We start from the raw sequence: 15,901 nt of genomic DNA on the forward strand, positions 1-15,901 counted from the left end.
CTGTGACAGGACAGGCAGAGAGTTCACAGATGGTCTCCATAGCCATGACAGGACAAGCAGAGAGTTCACAGACGGCCTCCATATCTGTGACAGGACAGGCAGAGAGATCATAGACGGCCTCCATAGCCGTGACAGGACAGGCAGAGAGTTCAAAGATGGCCTCCATAGCCGTGACAGGACAGGCAGAGAGTTCACAGACGGCCTCCATAGCCGTGACAGGACAGGCAGAGAGTTCACAGACAGCCTCCATAGCCGTGACAGGACAGACAGGAAGTTCATAGATGGCCTCCATAGCCATGACAGAACAGACAGGGAGTTCATTAATGGGCGCCACTACTGTAACCAGAGCTGAAGTGAAAGACGACGCTTCAGAAGGTTCTGCAGCAAATGCCGCCACCTCCGTAGAATCCGGAACAGGCACCTCTGTCTCTGGAGGTTCTGCAGCCTCAGCCGCCACCTCTGGCAATCCTTCCGCGGATGTCGCTGGCTCTGGAACTTCGGCGGTAGTGAACGCAGCCCATACACACCAGAGAGCAATCCCCCATATGGGAAATGCAGCAGACAAGGGGATTACTTCTGGGACAAAAGGGTTTGAGAGCGCTGGTTTAGGGATATCAGCAGCATGTGTTGACACCAGCGGTGGGTCCTCCACGCTGGATGCCAGTCTGGGATACGGAAGAACAGTGTTTGAGGATCTGGGTGTGATAGACAGGAAGTGACAGGACTCTGGACGATCAGCTGTGAAGTGACTTGACACTGGATGATTAGCTGAGATGTGACTTGACTCTGGACGATCAGCTGTGACGTGACGAGACTCTGGACGATCAGCTATGACGTGACGAGACTGGGAGATCAGCTGAGACGTGACGACACTCTGGGAGATCAGCTGAGACGTGACTTGACTCATGAAGATCAACTGTGACTTGACTTGACTCTGGACGATCAGCTGTGACGTGACAGACTCTGGACGATCAGCTATGACGTGACGAGACTCTGGGAGATCAGCTGAGACGTGACTTGACTCATGAAGATCAGCTGTGACTTGACTTGACTCATGAAGATCAACTGTGACTTGACTTGACTCATGATGATCAACTGTGACTTGACTTGACTCATGACGATCAACTGTGACTTGACGTGACTCAGTAATGGCAACTGAGACATGACGGTGCGTTGTTGTGGCCTCCATTTTGCGAACAGGCTCCGCTGTTGTAGCTGCCATTATGTGAATGCGCTCTGGTGTGTCCGCCATTTCAGTCAAAGATGCAGTGTCGCGTTCCTCCTCCGCGACACCCACTGTGAATGAAGAGCCAACACACAACAAAGCATAGTCCATAAACTGACAGGGTGATGAATGCGGACCCTCACGTCTAAGCTTAGACATCAGCGGTTGATTAATACCTTCGCAAAAAAACTCTATCAGCAAACAGTCCGGTAAATCAGAGTAATAGGCAATGGATAAATACTCTTGAATATAGTCCTCGAGCGATCGTGTGCCCTGCTTGAGGGCTAATAACAGTCTTGCAATGTCCATACCTGGCCAATGTTCCTCCAAAAAGCTGCTGGATCCTTGTGTGGCCGAGTATTCTGAAACGGGGCGAATGAGACGTGAGACGTGCAGATCCATCTGCAAAGCTTTATTCAAAGGCGTGGGCATAAAACAGACAAGGTTCTGACAATGGCAAACAGTTTTAATGAGGGCAAGACAAAAGAGTAGTCCAGAAAACAGGCGAGGGTCAATCAACGGCGAATGTAAACCAACAGGGCAAGGCAAAGAGATAATCCAAGTTCACAGCAATAGTCCAGGCAGGGGCAAGCAGAGTCCGAACGGAGAGAAAAAAGGGTAATCCGAAAAACACAGGCAAGAATCTGAACACAGGAAAACAGGCAAGGGGCGACTATGACCAGACTATGAAAACTAGAACTGGCTCCGTAGAGTAGCTATCGCTAGGAGAGTGATAAATGCTATACAATACTCTGCGATTTGAAAGAGGAAGTCCATGGCTTATAATGTGTCTTAGATTGGTTACAGTTGTGTGTGTCATTAGTGCAATGGATGCTGGGAAATGTAGTCCGTGGTGACATGTGGAAGTCTGTGAAGTGTGACAGTCAATATAATGGAAGAGCGATCTCTGGTGGCAAGCGGATGGAAGTCCATGTGCAGGATTTGTGACACCATCTTACACCAAAGGTCTAATTTTGCCCAAGGTGGCTACATACCGTGTCCTACCCTACTCATATTATAGTTCCAGAAAAATGGAGCGAAATGCATGCTGATTGCTGATAATCAAGTGGATGTTATTCGAACTCAATGACTGACCTCTTTCCAAGTGGAATGACTTTACCATGTCTTAGTTTCACAGAAGCAGAAATCACATCTCATGATCCAAATTTAACATCTACTTCAGTCACAGCATGTGGAGTTTGGACTTTGGACTCCATTCACATTCGTCTCTTTTTCCACTTACTGCCCTTGTATTTTCCGACTCCTGAGACAGGAAGCAAAAAGCCTTTAAGGCTGTTCGTCTTAGGTTTTGTTCCAAATGGCGCTCTTGATATGTACTTATGGTCTTGCAGACCTGCCATGGCTCGTGTGCCTTTGAGACCGTGGAATGTCCAATTGGATATTTTAGGGATCTCACGACCGCCCACTTTGCAGAAGCACTGATGCAGGCTCCAGCGAACCTTTCAGTTCAGTTAATGTGGCATTACGTCAGCAAAGTGTGGATTTGGAGGTTGACCATAAAGGTTTAGGATGGCATTTAGAACTTTGTGAAGGTTTTGACAGTTATTACTGCAGAAGGGTTGGGTTTGTGGAGGAAAAGGTGCGGTTTTTGGCTCGTCTGGGGAGGGGATTTAACTGACCTAGTAAGTGAAGAGTATTTAGCCCCTGCCCCACTGCAGCAACAGATTGGCCAGCCACCACCCACTGACCTGCATCCTTTAAGCCTCTCCAGAGCATCCTGTGTTAATCGCCCCTCTAGGAGCCTCACTACTGTGCATCATTTTGGCCGCTTTCATTGAAACTCCACAGTCATCTGAAATGTATTCCCTTTCAGGGCTACTGATGACAGTTTAACAGAGAAAGACCTCCAGTGTGAAGTGCCAGGAATGCAGAGGCAGATTTTCTGTTAGTCATGCAGGGTCATATATCAGCCTATTCTGCTCTCTGTGGTGCAGTAAGAGGCAAAGCTGATGTTGTAGGCCATTGCGAGCGTGCATGTGAGGGGGGGTTGCAGTAAGCCTGCGATTAAGTTGCTGGGTAGACTGAGGTGAGGAGCAGACAGGAAGTGATGCGTTATGGGCCTGCATTGCGCTCTAAGAGCAGATTAGTCTTGAGCTACTCTCCATGACCGTCTAATCTCCTGCACTGTCACCTGGAAAACAAAAACAACTCATTCCCTATAGCTGTGTATTATATTGACTCAGAATCACTGTCAAACCACTTTATGTGACCATTGTTTAAGGATTGTTTATTTGCTAACAGTGTTTTAGTACCTCATTTACCAACAGAATTATGCAAATCAGGTACTGCCACAAATAAGATGACAACTTCAGAGCTGAACGCAAATTGCTCAATGCAATTTCCCATCTTGCAAGCCAGTTCTGTGTGCTTAGATGCAGAGGAATTTGACTACTGCGATCCAGGCATCTTAGTAGGCTCATTAAAATGCTTAAATTGTGCTCAATTAATGTTTTTCTAGTATATGTACTCATCTCTAATATTTGATGAAAAACTGATCAGTAGAAAATGTAAACAAACATTTATTTTATAAAATTCGAAAAGATTTACTGGCTGCTTTTCACAAGCAATAATAGGGTCAATGACATGACACATATTTTTACTGTTTATTTATTCAAAAATATTTAAAAAATACAGTTAATTCAAACAGGGGCTTGAATTCAGTTCTTCTATGATGAGAATGTCTTTAATTTCTGAAAAAAATCTATTGCATTAAAGAAAAAAAACTATTAATAATACTATTAAATAATTACTAAAAAACTATTAACTATTTTAACACAACTAGTTTTTAATATTTAAAAAAACTTTTGTCTGCTAATTAATCTTAAACAAAGTCATGTGGTGTAATGTGACACAACCACAATGCAGAAGTATATATGTAAAAAGTAAATCGATATGTAAAACCATGTAAGATCCATGTTGGATAGATCGTATTTACGAGTTGAATGCACATGAACGCCACCACAAAGTCATTATTACGAGCAGGAAATTCGAAATTTTCCTTAAGCCCTGAGTTTCCTAGTTGGTGGCGTGTCAGTGAGAAAACGTGTCGGATGCAATGGACGCAGCCAAAGACTATAGATATGCAACGTCTGTATTGACGGTAAATGTGTTGAAATGAATAAAAGTATTATTTTTTTGTAATGTAAAATAAAATGATATAAGTTACATATACAAAATATTATATTACCGTGTAATTACAATATAATATAATGATTCAGTTTAAAATCACCTTCATAAATTGAATAAAAACAGAAAAAAGCAAAAACACAATGATGCACATTGTTTATACATCATTTTGTAGACGTAGAGTTAAAAAATCATTGAATTTTATGTAGAAAATTTTAATTGCCATCTTGTTCTGACCAAATAGCGATTCGAAAGCACCTGACGTTGTAATTACGACTTGTCAACTAGTAAGTTGTTAGACAACATGACAATTTTAGAATCATTAAAAAAAAATCTTGAAAAGCTTTTTTTTCCTGAAATACAACACACAAAACTGTTTATTAATTGCCCCACAGTTTTTTTAATCTGTATGCATTTTCCTAACAAAATACAGTATTACAATCTGTATTGCTGACTCGTTTCCAGCCCACACAAATGCAAACACACACACACGCACGCACACACACACACACACACACACATATATATATATTTGTGATCTGGGTGAAGTGTGACTCTGCATATTTGATATTCAAATTAACCTCTCCGCAAGACTGTGAAGGAGGAGGAAAGCTCTTGTTGTTTGTTCCATCAGTCCCTATGCAAAGTTCATTTTGCAGTCTTGCTCCGAGCCACATATGTTAAAAATGGCTGTGAGGTGCAGGCTTGTTTGCTTTGGAGCCTAATCCTATGTGTGCTCATGGTCTCCAATGACGTTGTAATTACGACTTGTCAACTGGTAAGTTGTTAGACAACATGACAATTTTAGAATCATTAAAAAAAAATCTTGAAAAGCTTTTTTTTCCTGAAATACCACACACAAAACTGTTTATTAATTGCCCCACTGTTTTTTTTTATCTGTATGCATTTTCCTAACAAAATACAGTATTACAATCTGTATTGCTGACTCGTTTCCAGCCCACACAAATGCAAACACACACACACGCACGCACACACACACACACACACACACATATATATATATTTGTGATCTGGGTGAAGTGTGACTCTGCATATTTGATATTCAAATTAACCTCTCCGCAAGACTGTGAAGGAGGAGGAAAGCTCTTGTTGTTTGTTCCATCAGTCCCTATGCAAAGTTCATTTTGCAGTCTTGCTCCGAGCCACATATGTTAAAAATGGCTGTGAGGTGCAGGCTTGTTTGCTTTGGAGCCTAATCCTATGTGTGCTCATGGTCTCCAAAGACACCCAGAGTATAAGTCAAAATGTGCTGGGCCTGAACCACAACTGCCTACTTCATTTCTGCCATGTGGACTGCATATCAAACTGACTCAATGTTGCCATGCTAGGAGTTCTCTAGAAATAGATCAGAATCAGAATCAGAATCAGAATGAGCTTTATTGCCAGGTATGTTTACACATACGAGGAATTTGTTTTCGTGACAATAAAAACAACTGCGGAGCACGCCACGGAGGCAGCCATCAGCGTCGGCGCCATCTAGATCAAGACTGTATCAAGGCTATGTGATTTTGTTATTGGATTGTCTAATTGGAAGAGAGTCTATTCTGAGCTGGTCTGCCTGAGAGCGGATTGTGAGGTAAAGTTAATTCACATGGGGTTGCCAAAGCATGAGTTTGATCTCAGATATTCATGAGTTCCACTGTTGCAATTTGAATCAATTATACCTCTCTCCCTTCTTGGAGCTCTGTGAATGACTGGAAGAGATTTTCCTGAGCGAAACATTTTCCTGAGCGAAATTTTTTGTCAATTGTCAATTGTTAGTTATTGATATTTTTAAGAGAATGTCGTATGCTTACCAAGGCCGAATTTATTTGATCAAAAATACAGCAAAGAGTAATTTAGTAAATTACCAGTATAACAACTGTTTTCTATTGTAATGCATTTTAAAGTTTTATTTATTTATTATTTATTCCTGTGATGGATGGCAAAGCTGAGGCATTACTCCAGTCTTCACTGTCACATTATCTAGTGTGCTGATTTAAAATATTTCATTTTATTATCAATGTTGATTTTTGTGGAAACCTTTATAAAAAAATTTCAGGATTGAGCTCTGTGAATGACTGGAAGAGATTTGCACATGCAAATATACACACCAACAGTCCCAAAAGCACATCTTACAGTTTATGCCAAGTACAGGCTTGTCTTGTAAGTGCAATAATGATTATTCCTTAATCTATGAAGATTAAACTCTTCCTAATACTACTTATGTGGTATGTTGGATTATGACAGATATCTTGCTTCACAAAGCAAAATATGATAAGCAGCAGTGTGTCAGTGGTAGAATCAGGGCTCCAGACTACACAAATCATTTAAAAAGTAAAATAAATTTGAGTTAATTGTTTGATATATTTGATTATCTTGATTCATTTTGTGTCATATAAACATCGCTGTTTTATAAGTATTTCTGCCTATTTGGGGGGGGCAAAAATTTTCCTGAGCGAAATTTTTTGTCAATTGTCAATTGTTAGTTATTGATTTTTTTAAGAGAATATCATATGCTTACCAAGGCCGAATTTATTTGATCAAAAATACAGTAAAGAGTAATTTAGTAAATTACCAGTATAACAACTGTTTTCTATTGTAATGCATTTTAAAGTTTTATTTATTTATTATTTATTCCTGTGATGGATGGCAAAGCTGAGGCATTACTCCAGTCTTCACTGTCACATTATCTAGTGTGCTGATTTAAAATATTTCATTTTATTATCAATGTTGATTTTTGTGGAAACCTTTATAAAAAAAATTCAGGATTCTTTAAAGAATGGAAAGTTCAGAAGAGCAGCATTTATTTGAAATATATTTTTTTGTATCAGTGTCTTTACTGCCACTTTTGATTCATGTGAATCATGCCTTCTAAATAAAAATATTGATTTCTTTAAAATTGCTTTATATTTCTTCGACAACCCAAACTATTGAATGGTACTGTAGCACTGAATTGTCCCTTTGCTCTTATGTGAGTTCGCAGAGTTGATCTCTTTCCTGGCGCAGAAAGAATCTAGTTCCTTATGGCTCCATAGGGAGGCCTGTGGGGTCCTGACAGCTGAGGAGGAAAGGAACATCTGTCAGATTCTGCCACGCTCTTGCTTGATCTAGGACAGGCACTCTGTCTTCTCCTCACAGAACCTCAAATCCCTCTAATAGCAGTGACTTGTAGCCTGTTTTTACAGAGCGGTGTTTAACGAAACCAGAAACTAAACATTAAAACTCAAAATATAACTTCCCCAGTGAGGGAATCCAGCCAGGGAAGAAAACGCAGATTGCATTGACCGCTTTCATTCTTCTTTATTTTAGTTGAGTATATCTGAGAGAAGATTTAGTGCATTAGAAATCATTCATGTATGACCGCTGCGACAGTCAGTGAAGCTGGAGCCTTTCATTATTAAAGAAGCTGAATATTGCATTAGCAGTAATAATGTTATTTATCTATACAATTTAGCTCTGCACTAACTAAATCCAACAAAGAGCACTGGTCTGAAGTGGAGAATGTACACAAGTCTAGCATAAACCTCTAGGTTTATCGCATACACGTGTGTCTCATGCTGAGTCACTGATCAAAGGGTTTTGACCTGTGGAGTCCACTGGCATGTGGATGCGTTTAGACTGTAATATTCTTTATTGATGCGTTATTTCAGCAGACATTCTAGAATGGAAACTTTTGGAATTACATTGCTCAGGCTATGGTTGGGAATTCTTGTTTCTTTTTTAATATCGGCTATTAGCTTCTTTAGCCTAAAACAGTTGTTTAACACACACCTATGGACTAGCTGGGTTATTCATTTTCTGTTAATTCTGTTAATATTGATGATGACCATAGTCCACATGGATTATTAACATGATTGTACCACATTAAAACCAAAAGAAAAATGTGGCTGATATATCATCCACTATTTGACATTTTTTAAATTATCGACATCAGCCGATATGCTTTTCTGCTTGGCCAATGTATCGAAAACAGGACTTTTATTTTGACAGTGCTGAGAATGTTAGCGCCTGAATGTTTTAGCTCCCATTCTCCATTTTCAGAATCAGAATCAGAAGAGCTTTATTACCAAGTATGTTTACACACACAAGGAATTTGACTTGACGACAGGAGCGTCCAGTGTAGAAGAAAGTACAAACATAGTGCAGACATAGCATTGCAGGAATAACACAGTAGGGATGTAATATAAAACTAAAATAAAAAATATTAAAAAAACAAAACATTAAATAATGTACTATATACAGAAATAGAAGAATAGGAAAAAATGTAATTGTTTAGATAAATGTACAGATATGTTATTAGTGTGCAGATATGTTATTTACAAAGTGTGCAGTTTAATATAAATATGTCAGATAACTATGTTAGTTGTGATGGACGATGTATAATTATGAAAGATTAATTGTTCAGACTGAATATAGCTTGTGGGAAAAAACTGTTCTTGTGCCTGACTGTTCTGGTGGTCAGTGCTCTGTAGCGCCGACCACAAGGCAACAGTTCGAAGAGAGAGTGGGCTGGGTGTGAGGGGTCCAAGGTGATTTTATTAGCACTTTCCCTCACTCTGGAGATGTAAAGATCTTGGAGGCTGGGCAGAGGGACACCAATAATCCTCTCAGCAGTCCTGACTGTCCGTTGTAGATCAAATTTTTGATCAGTTTTTATACAGTCTATGGAGTTCGCACTTCCGAGTCGAACTTGCGAAGTCTGAACTACCGAGGACGCAAGTCCGAACTTTGCGTACTTGGTATTGAGAAACGGCTGTTTCAGAGAGAGACAGAACTGTTAAACAGGTAAATGGTAATGGTAATAATAGCACAATCAAATATACTAAAGTATATCTTTAGTTGGACTTCAGCACAATTAAAGTGCATTAAGTACAAAATTAATTGTTTCAATTTAGCAGATTTTAAGCATACCAGTTTAGTGTAGTAAAAGCACAATTGCAGGGTATTTTTATTAAGTACATAAATATGTAAATGTATTCAGCCACACACACACAGATACATTTCAAATGTAAATGTTTATTGCACATGCTTATTGGATTGAACAGACCTTAACTGAAAACAACGCTACCTCAGAGGACTTCACTATTAACATTACTTTAATATTGTAGCCGTTTTTGTCTTGTTGCTAGGCAGACTATTTTGTACATCATAATGAACTATTCTCGGCAGAAAATAATTTACACGTAAAATTATCCAATTTATATTTTATCTATGTTTTTCTGTCATTTCCATTTTCCTTTGTCCAGATAGTCTGTGATAGTCAGTAGCTTGTGGGAGTTGTTCTGCTGAGCAGTGTGAACTCCAGTTCTCTGCACGCTGTTGACAGGCCAGTGGACGTGGTTGGCAGGATCTAGGGCAGAGGCTTGTCTGAAGCCCCTTATTCAATGAGTTGTGACTTGTTCAGACAAAAGAACCAGAGAAGCTTTCTAACAGTCTGTTTGTGTCGCTTGGCAAGCTTGTTATTCTGACCAATGTGTCAGAGATTTAGCCAGACTTCATATATTGCATTATACGTGCTGTCTATATGGATGTGCAGAGAAACTGCAGACAACAAAGGTCAAACTCATTTTAGCTTAGATTACAAAACATGTTTTCTTTTTTATTATTACAAATGCAACATAATAAATGGACATTCTTCCCCTCAAATAATCACACTGGCCTTATCTTAAACACTCCTGTTCTAGACCAATAGCAAGGTTTTTGATTAGGCTCTCAAACAATCATTATATATAAGTAATGACAACAACTATATAGTGTACTACTTTTTAAAATGCTCTCTCTCTCTCTCTCTCTCTCTCTCTCTCTCTCACACACACACACACACACACTCACACACACACTCACCCACTCACTTTTGTAATTTGTTCACTATTTTGTAATGAGCAATAGATTGAAAACACTGCCCCCTAGTGAGTCATAAATTATCACATAGTTTCCATAGCAAAAACAAAGTTACCAACTTCTGTTTGAGTGACTTGCAGAGAAATACTTTACACTACAAACTTACTAAAATATTGTGCTCAAAATTGGAATTCCAAATGATTTATACTGTTAAGATTTTTTTTTGCAGATTGAACACTTTGAATGCAATGCAAGGAAAATATGACTTTTAATTGTATAAACCTAAGTACTTGTAGTACACTTGTAGTGCAGTCAAATGTTAGTTAGAGATTTGTGTTAGTATTCTGTTTTCTGCTCATTGTTATGAAAACAACAACAACAACAACAACATTTACTCTGTTCAGATGGGAGTTTTAAATATGGCACTGAACAACACTGACATATGCATAATAACAATATTTATACAGGTTTGTACATTATTATAAAATATAATTTAATAAAGATGGTATTTATTTTATGCCAGTGGAGGAAAAAAACAGTGTAGTAAATAATGTAATATATTTTAAACAAGGACCTATTTTAAATTGACATTTTAGACAAAGAACAAAGGGACAAATATTAAAAGAAAATATAATACAGGTACACATTAAATATTGGTTCACTTGCAAGAGTGATAAATATAGTTTGTGTTTTCTACAGCAAATTATTGGCTGCCAAGAGCTTGTTGCCATTGAAATGCAAGAGACATTTATAACCCAAACATTACAGAAGCTATGAAGACAAGCCTATGTTGTGTTTACATTTCATGGTAATATTAGAAAAATTGCCATGTTTGATTTTTAAGGACATTTATTGTTTCTGCACAAAAAAAAAAAACCCCACAGCTGTAGAAAATGCTTAGTAAGTTTAAGGACCTCTTAAAAATGGCATTTTTATGATGATAGATAGTAAGCCGTTACAATGTTTTACGTCAGTTGGGTTGCTGAGCAGCCTTTTTTCTGTTATCCTTTGGGTTTCACATGTTGACCGGAAATGGCAGCTTGGAGGCAGTGAGTGAGCTATTCCTTCCTGGCACTGCTTGTGTGTGTGCGTGCTTAAAGGGTTAGTTCACCCAAAAATGAAAATTAGCCCACAAATTACTTACCCTCAAGTCATCCTAGGGTTATATTAAAAATTGTCTTTGATCTTTCAAGCTGTTTAATGCCACTCAGCGGGTGTTGCATGCATGCATTTCTTTGCACACAAAAAAGTATTCTCGTAGCTTCGCAAAATTGAAGTTGAGCCACTGAAGTCACATGGACTGTTTTACCGCTTCCGAAGATGAACGAAGGTCTTACGGATTTGAAACGACATGAGGGTGAGTAATTAATGACAGAATTTTCATTTTTGGGTGAACTACCCCTTTTATGCTTAGTGATTTTAATTCACTATCTTTGTTTGTGTTTACAGCTTACAAGATTACAATCTATTAATGACCCTTTTTATGGTTCTATAATTATACTTATTATACTTTATCTGGACCGTCATGTTTTTTTTTTTTTCATAGTTAAACCATTTTCTTGACCGGTAGAATAATCATTTCTAATGGTTCTTAATCTTCTAATGTTGCTGCTGATCAGTGCTCATTTCCATGGGCCTTCCGGCCCCACAAAACTGGCATTCATCTGTAGTTGAAGTCAATGATTAGATTAAAACTACAGTATAATGGATTAATCAATGGAAGCCTGTGAATTACTTAATTTGATTACACTCGAAGAACTCTCCTCAACTTCAGTTTTAGCTTTTGCAGTGCATAGAGTTCAAGCAGAAAAGGTTTCTCTCTGTCATACTCTGTAGCCTTTCTCACTCACACTGGTACAGTAAATAGTCCTGACTTTCATATTGAATAGAACAATGTAAATGCAAGTGCATTTTGTACATTTTATGTGATTTATTTATTTTTATTTATATATGTTTATGTGCATTTTTTCTCTATTTGACGGTTCTGACTCTGAATCCCTCTCTTTCTCTATATATCTTTCTACCAGGCAGAGGCAAGACTGGCAGCTAAACGGACAGCCCGGGCAGAAGCTCGAGAAATCCGTATGAAGGAATTGGAGAGGCAACAGAAAGAGGTCAGGAGATAATCTGTTTGGCAGACTGTTACAGTTCTACTGTTTATTCTTAGGATCTACAAAATGGCCTGTAAGTTTCTACATAAGATGAAAACTATTTCAAACTGGCACAGCATGTAGTTCACTCTTTATTTAAGCAATATCATTCAAGCAAGAGTGCAATTACCAAGAACTTATATTTCAAAAACAATATTGCCTGTTTTGCTCTGTCATTGAAAAAAAAAACTCCCAAATGAAGCCAAAGAGAATCAAGCATTGCATGTCTCATTCAGCACATAGTTGCAACAAATAGTTTTTTCTTTCCTGAATGAATAAGTGTTTTTGAATAAGTCAGCTTAGTGAATGATTCAATCACTCACTCATAATACACAAAAAGTGACATGAAAAAAGGAGCAGGTTTACACCATGACCAGGAATGAGAACCGCTGACCTTGAAAGATGTATGAATTCTCTTTATTTCTCATAAATCACTTCAGGATTAAAGTACAGTACTACTCTCACAATTGAACTGGAGCAGAAACAGCTATTCATGATTTAAACCTTTAAACCAGTCTTAAAGTGCATGAGTTGTGAAGCAGAGAAAAGAGTGTATTAATATTCTTGTTTCATAAAAAGGTTTTGCTTAGCATGTGGAAAAAAAGGGGGGTGCATGTGATCATGGATCATTGTGTGTGTGTGTGTCTGTGCTGGTGTTTACCTTAGAAAATAGCTACTCTGTAATAGTAAATTGAAAACAGCTATTCATGATTTAAACCTTTAAACCAGTCTTAAAGTGCATGAGTGGTGAAGCAGAGAAAAGAGTGTATTAATATTCTTGTTTCAAAAAAGGTTTTGCTTAGCATGTGGAAAAAAAGGGGGGTGCATGTGATCATGGATCATTGTGTGTGTGTGTGTCTGTGCTGGTGTTTACCTTAGAAAATAGCTACTCTGTAATAGTAAATTGAAAATGTGATTCGAATGTATCATACATATCATATATATATCGGTTTATGTTTATGACATAATCCCATTCAAAGGTTTGGAGTCAGTGAGATTATTTTTTTTTTAATTGAAAGAAGTCTTTAATTGAAAAAAGCTTTACTGTCACTTTTGATCAGATTAATGCATCGTTGCTGAATAAAATATGTTTCGTTTTTTTTATTAAATAATAATAAAAGAAAAATCTTACTGACTCCCAAATTTCAGTGGTAGTATATGTCTAATAAAAGTCCAGTCAAAGACAAAATTTTTAACTCTTTTAACCCAATTTTAACATAAAAATATAAAAAAGAAAATAAATTTTATGCTTTATTTAGGGACTCTGATTGCAATAATACAGGTTCACCTCTTTCTTCAAAATATTGCTCTTATTTTCAAATTTATATCCCAAAATACTGAGACCATTAAGGGTTAATTTGTTGTCATTTTGAATCAGCGTCATGTTCTAAAAGGCTTTTGAGAATGTTTTGGGTTCTGTACTACTATAAATATATTTTTATCTGTTAGATTTATATTCTTTATACCTATTATGATTTATTTACAAGTGGACTTTCTACTCTTCTTCAAGCTCTTTATATCTTTCTCTTCCTGTCTTACTTTCTTTCTTTCTCTTCATCCTGGTCTCCCCGCTGTTTATTTAGATATATCAAGCGCAAAAGGTAAGATCTGTCCCTCCATACTCTTCATTTCTTTCTAACATTACTCAAATGTGCTCATTAGAAATATAAGCTGTAGTATTTTGCATTATTTTACATCTATGCAACTCGAAATTTATGAACATCAGTTAACAAAAACATAACCAAGCTTGAAGAACAAAAAACAGGACCAGTCCCACATTCAAACCATGTTTTCTTTCACACCTGTTTTTAATATCCTCATATTCCTTCATTATACTTGCATAACCCTTCCTCATTCGATCGTCTTGCTCTCCTCCTCTCTGCACCAGAAATACTATGGGCTGGACAGCAAATGGGGCCATATTGAACAGTGGATGGTATGACCTGTCATTATACCACACTGCCGCATGCAGTAGACCACCAAAGATAGAATTTGCATTAGAAAATTCACACAGCACAGGTCCCGAATGCAGTTAACTATCGTAATGTCCTTCAGAGAATGAAATGTGATTGGTTGATGTTGCATGTCTCTTAGGCAGTCTGTGTCTGATCCTCATTTCACAGGCTTTACTGGAGCAGTGGGGGGCAGGAGGCCCATCTGACATGTTAGGGCTTAGCAGAGGTGGTCATAACATACAGCAGGATTATAGGGCAGTCGCATGACCCACATCTTAAAGCACTCAACCCTCCCCTCCCACCCCTCCAGACACCCTGTCTGAGCCCTGTAATAAACCGTGATATGACAGACAGCGTAATCTCTCAGTGCATGCTTTGTTCAGTTTTTTGCAGTGTTTGATAATCATGTGACATTTTGACCTAAAACGTCCTGCTTTCTGTCCTCTTTTCCTGCTCTGCTTTTCAGGAGGACAGTGAGCGGTATTCCCGCCACTCTCGGAGACATACCTCGGTCTGTATCTCTCCCTCTGCTAATCATCCTTCTATTTTATTCACTTTTTATTTAATACTACACTCTTACTTTCTACTCTAAAATTAAATTTGCCCCCAGTCATTTAATCTTTCTTCAGTCCCGTTCCTCTCCATTTTTCATCTTCTTTTTTCCCTATTTTCCTAGACATTTGTTCAGTTTTGTAGTGTGCTGTTTAGACCTCAGATGTCCATCACCCCAAAATTAAAATCACCTTACTCATCTTAATTATGTCAAAAAAGACCTAACTGGTCTCATGACGAAAACGTACCTGTGGGAACTTTTTTGGAAGACGCGAAATACGTACCAATAAGTACATATCACTGCAGTTTCCAACAGAAATTAACATTAGAGGTGGTAAAACAGTGAGCACTTGTAATCGTTTTCGATAACAATGTTATGATTACAGCTCCATATGTTTCGCTTTCCGGATGTAACAAGCGTGCTTGGTAGCTCAGCCGGCATGGAATTGGACTTAGCTTTCGGAATCCTTGGGTATGAATCCTGAGAATAACATGACTCACGATGAAAGAGCTGAAAGATGAGAGATCAAAAAACAAGCTAAAACAGCATGCTTGCGATTGCATTTTTACATCACATTCGCTTTTGTTCCTATCGTGTAGGTTTAGGTGTAGTGCAGTTGGTAGGTTATTTTAAAACGTCACGGAGCATTAGAGTTATAGCACCACTTAACGCAGAACTGCAGTGACACTTACAAAACCAACATCACATAAAACGTACCATGTGTACGTTTATCTGTTCCAGGGGAAAAAACAAACACTCTTTTAGCGCCACTCAGGGGACATTTCACATCGAATATGTCTCGAAACATATGGCGGGATGCATATATATATATATATATATATATATATATATGCAGTGACACAAAACCAACGTCACATAAAACGTACCATGTGTACGTTTATCTGTTCCAGGGGAAAAAACAAACACTCTTTTAGCGCCACTCAGGGGACATTTCACATCGAATATGTCTCGAAACATATGGCGGGATGCATGCATATATATATATATATATATATATATGGTAAAA

General features: G+C 38.1%; 1 protein-coding gene across 7 annotated transcripts in view; it reads left to right on the top strand.

Annotated features, from left to right (window-relative positions):
* Window positions 1-15,901, top strand: part of LOC107748528 (leucine-rich repeat flightless-interacting protein 2-like) — a 39,389-nt gene that overhangs the window by 5,658 nt on the left and 17,830 nt on the right. For 3 of the 7 annotated variants that reach the window (XM_016563335.1, XM_016563336.1, XM_016563340.1), the window contains exons 2-5: window positions 12,242-12,330; window positions 13,950-13,967; window positions 14,255-14,302; window positions 14,788-14,832. In XM_016563335.1, the coding sequence (XP_016418821.1) occupies window positions 12,242-12,330; window positions 13,950-13,967; window positions 14,255-14,302; window positions 14,788-14,832 (200 nt within the window). Of the gene's footprint in view, window positions 1-11,551; window positions 11,574-12,241; window positions 12,331-13,949; window positions 13,968-14,254; window positions 14,303-14,787; window positions 14,833-15,901 lie in introns of those variants that run through there. The other 4 variants (XM_016563338.1, XM_016563337.1, XM_016563339.1 and 1 more) reach the window with 4 other exon arrangements.

This window comes from Sinocyclocheilus rhinocerous, unplaced genomic scaffold (genome assembly GCF_001515625.1).
Source record: "Sinocyclocheilus rhinocerous isolate Xijiao unplaced genomic scaffold, SAMN03320098_v1.1 scaffold349, whole genome shotgun sequence".
Lineage (NCBI taxonomy): Eukaryota > Metazoa > Chordata > Actinopteri > Cypriniformes > Cyprinidae > Sinocyclocheilus > Sinocyclocheilus rhinocerous.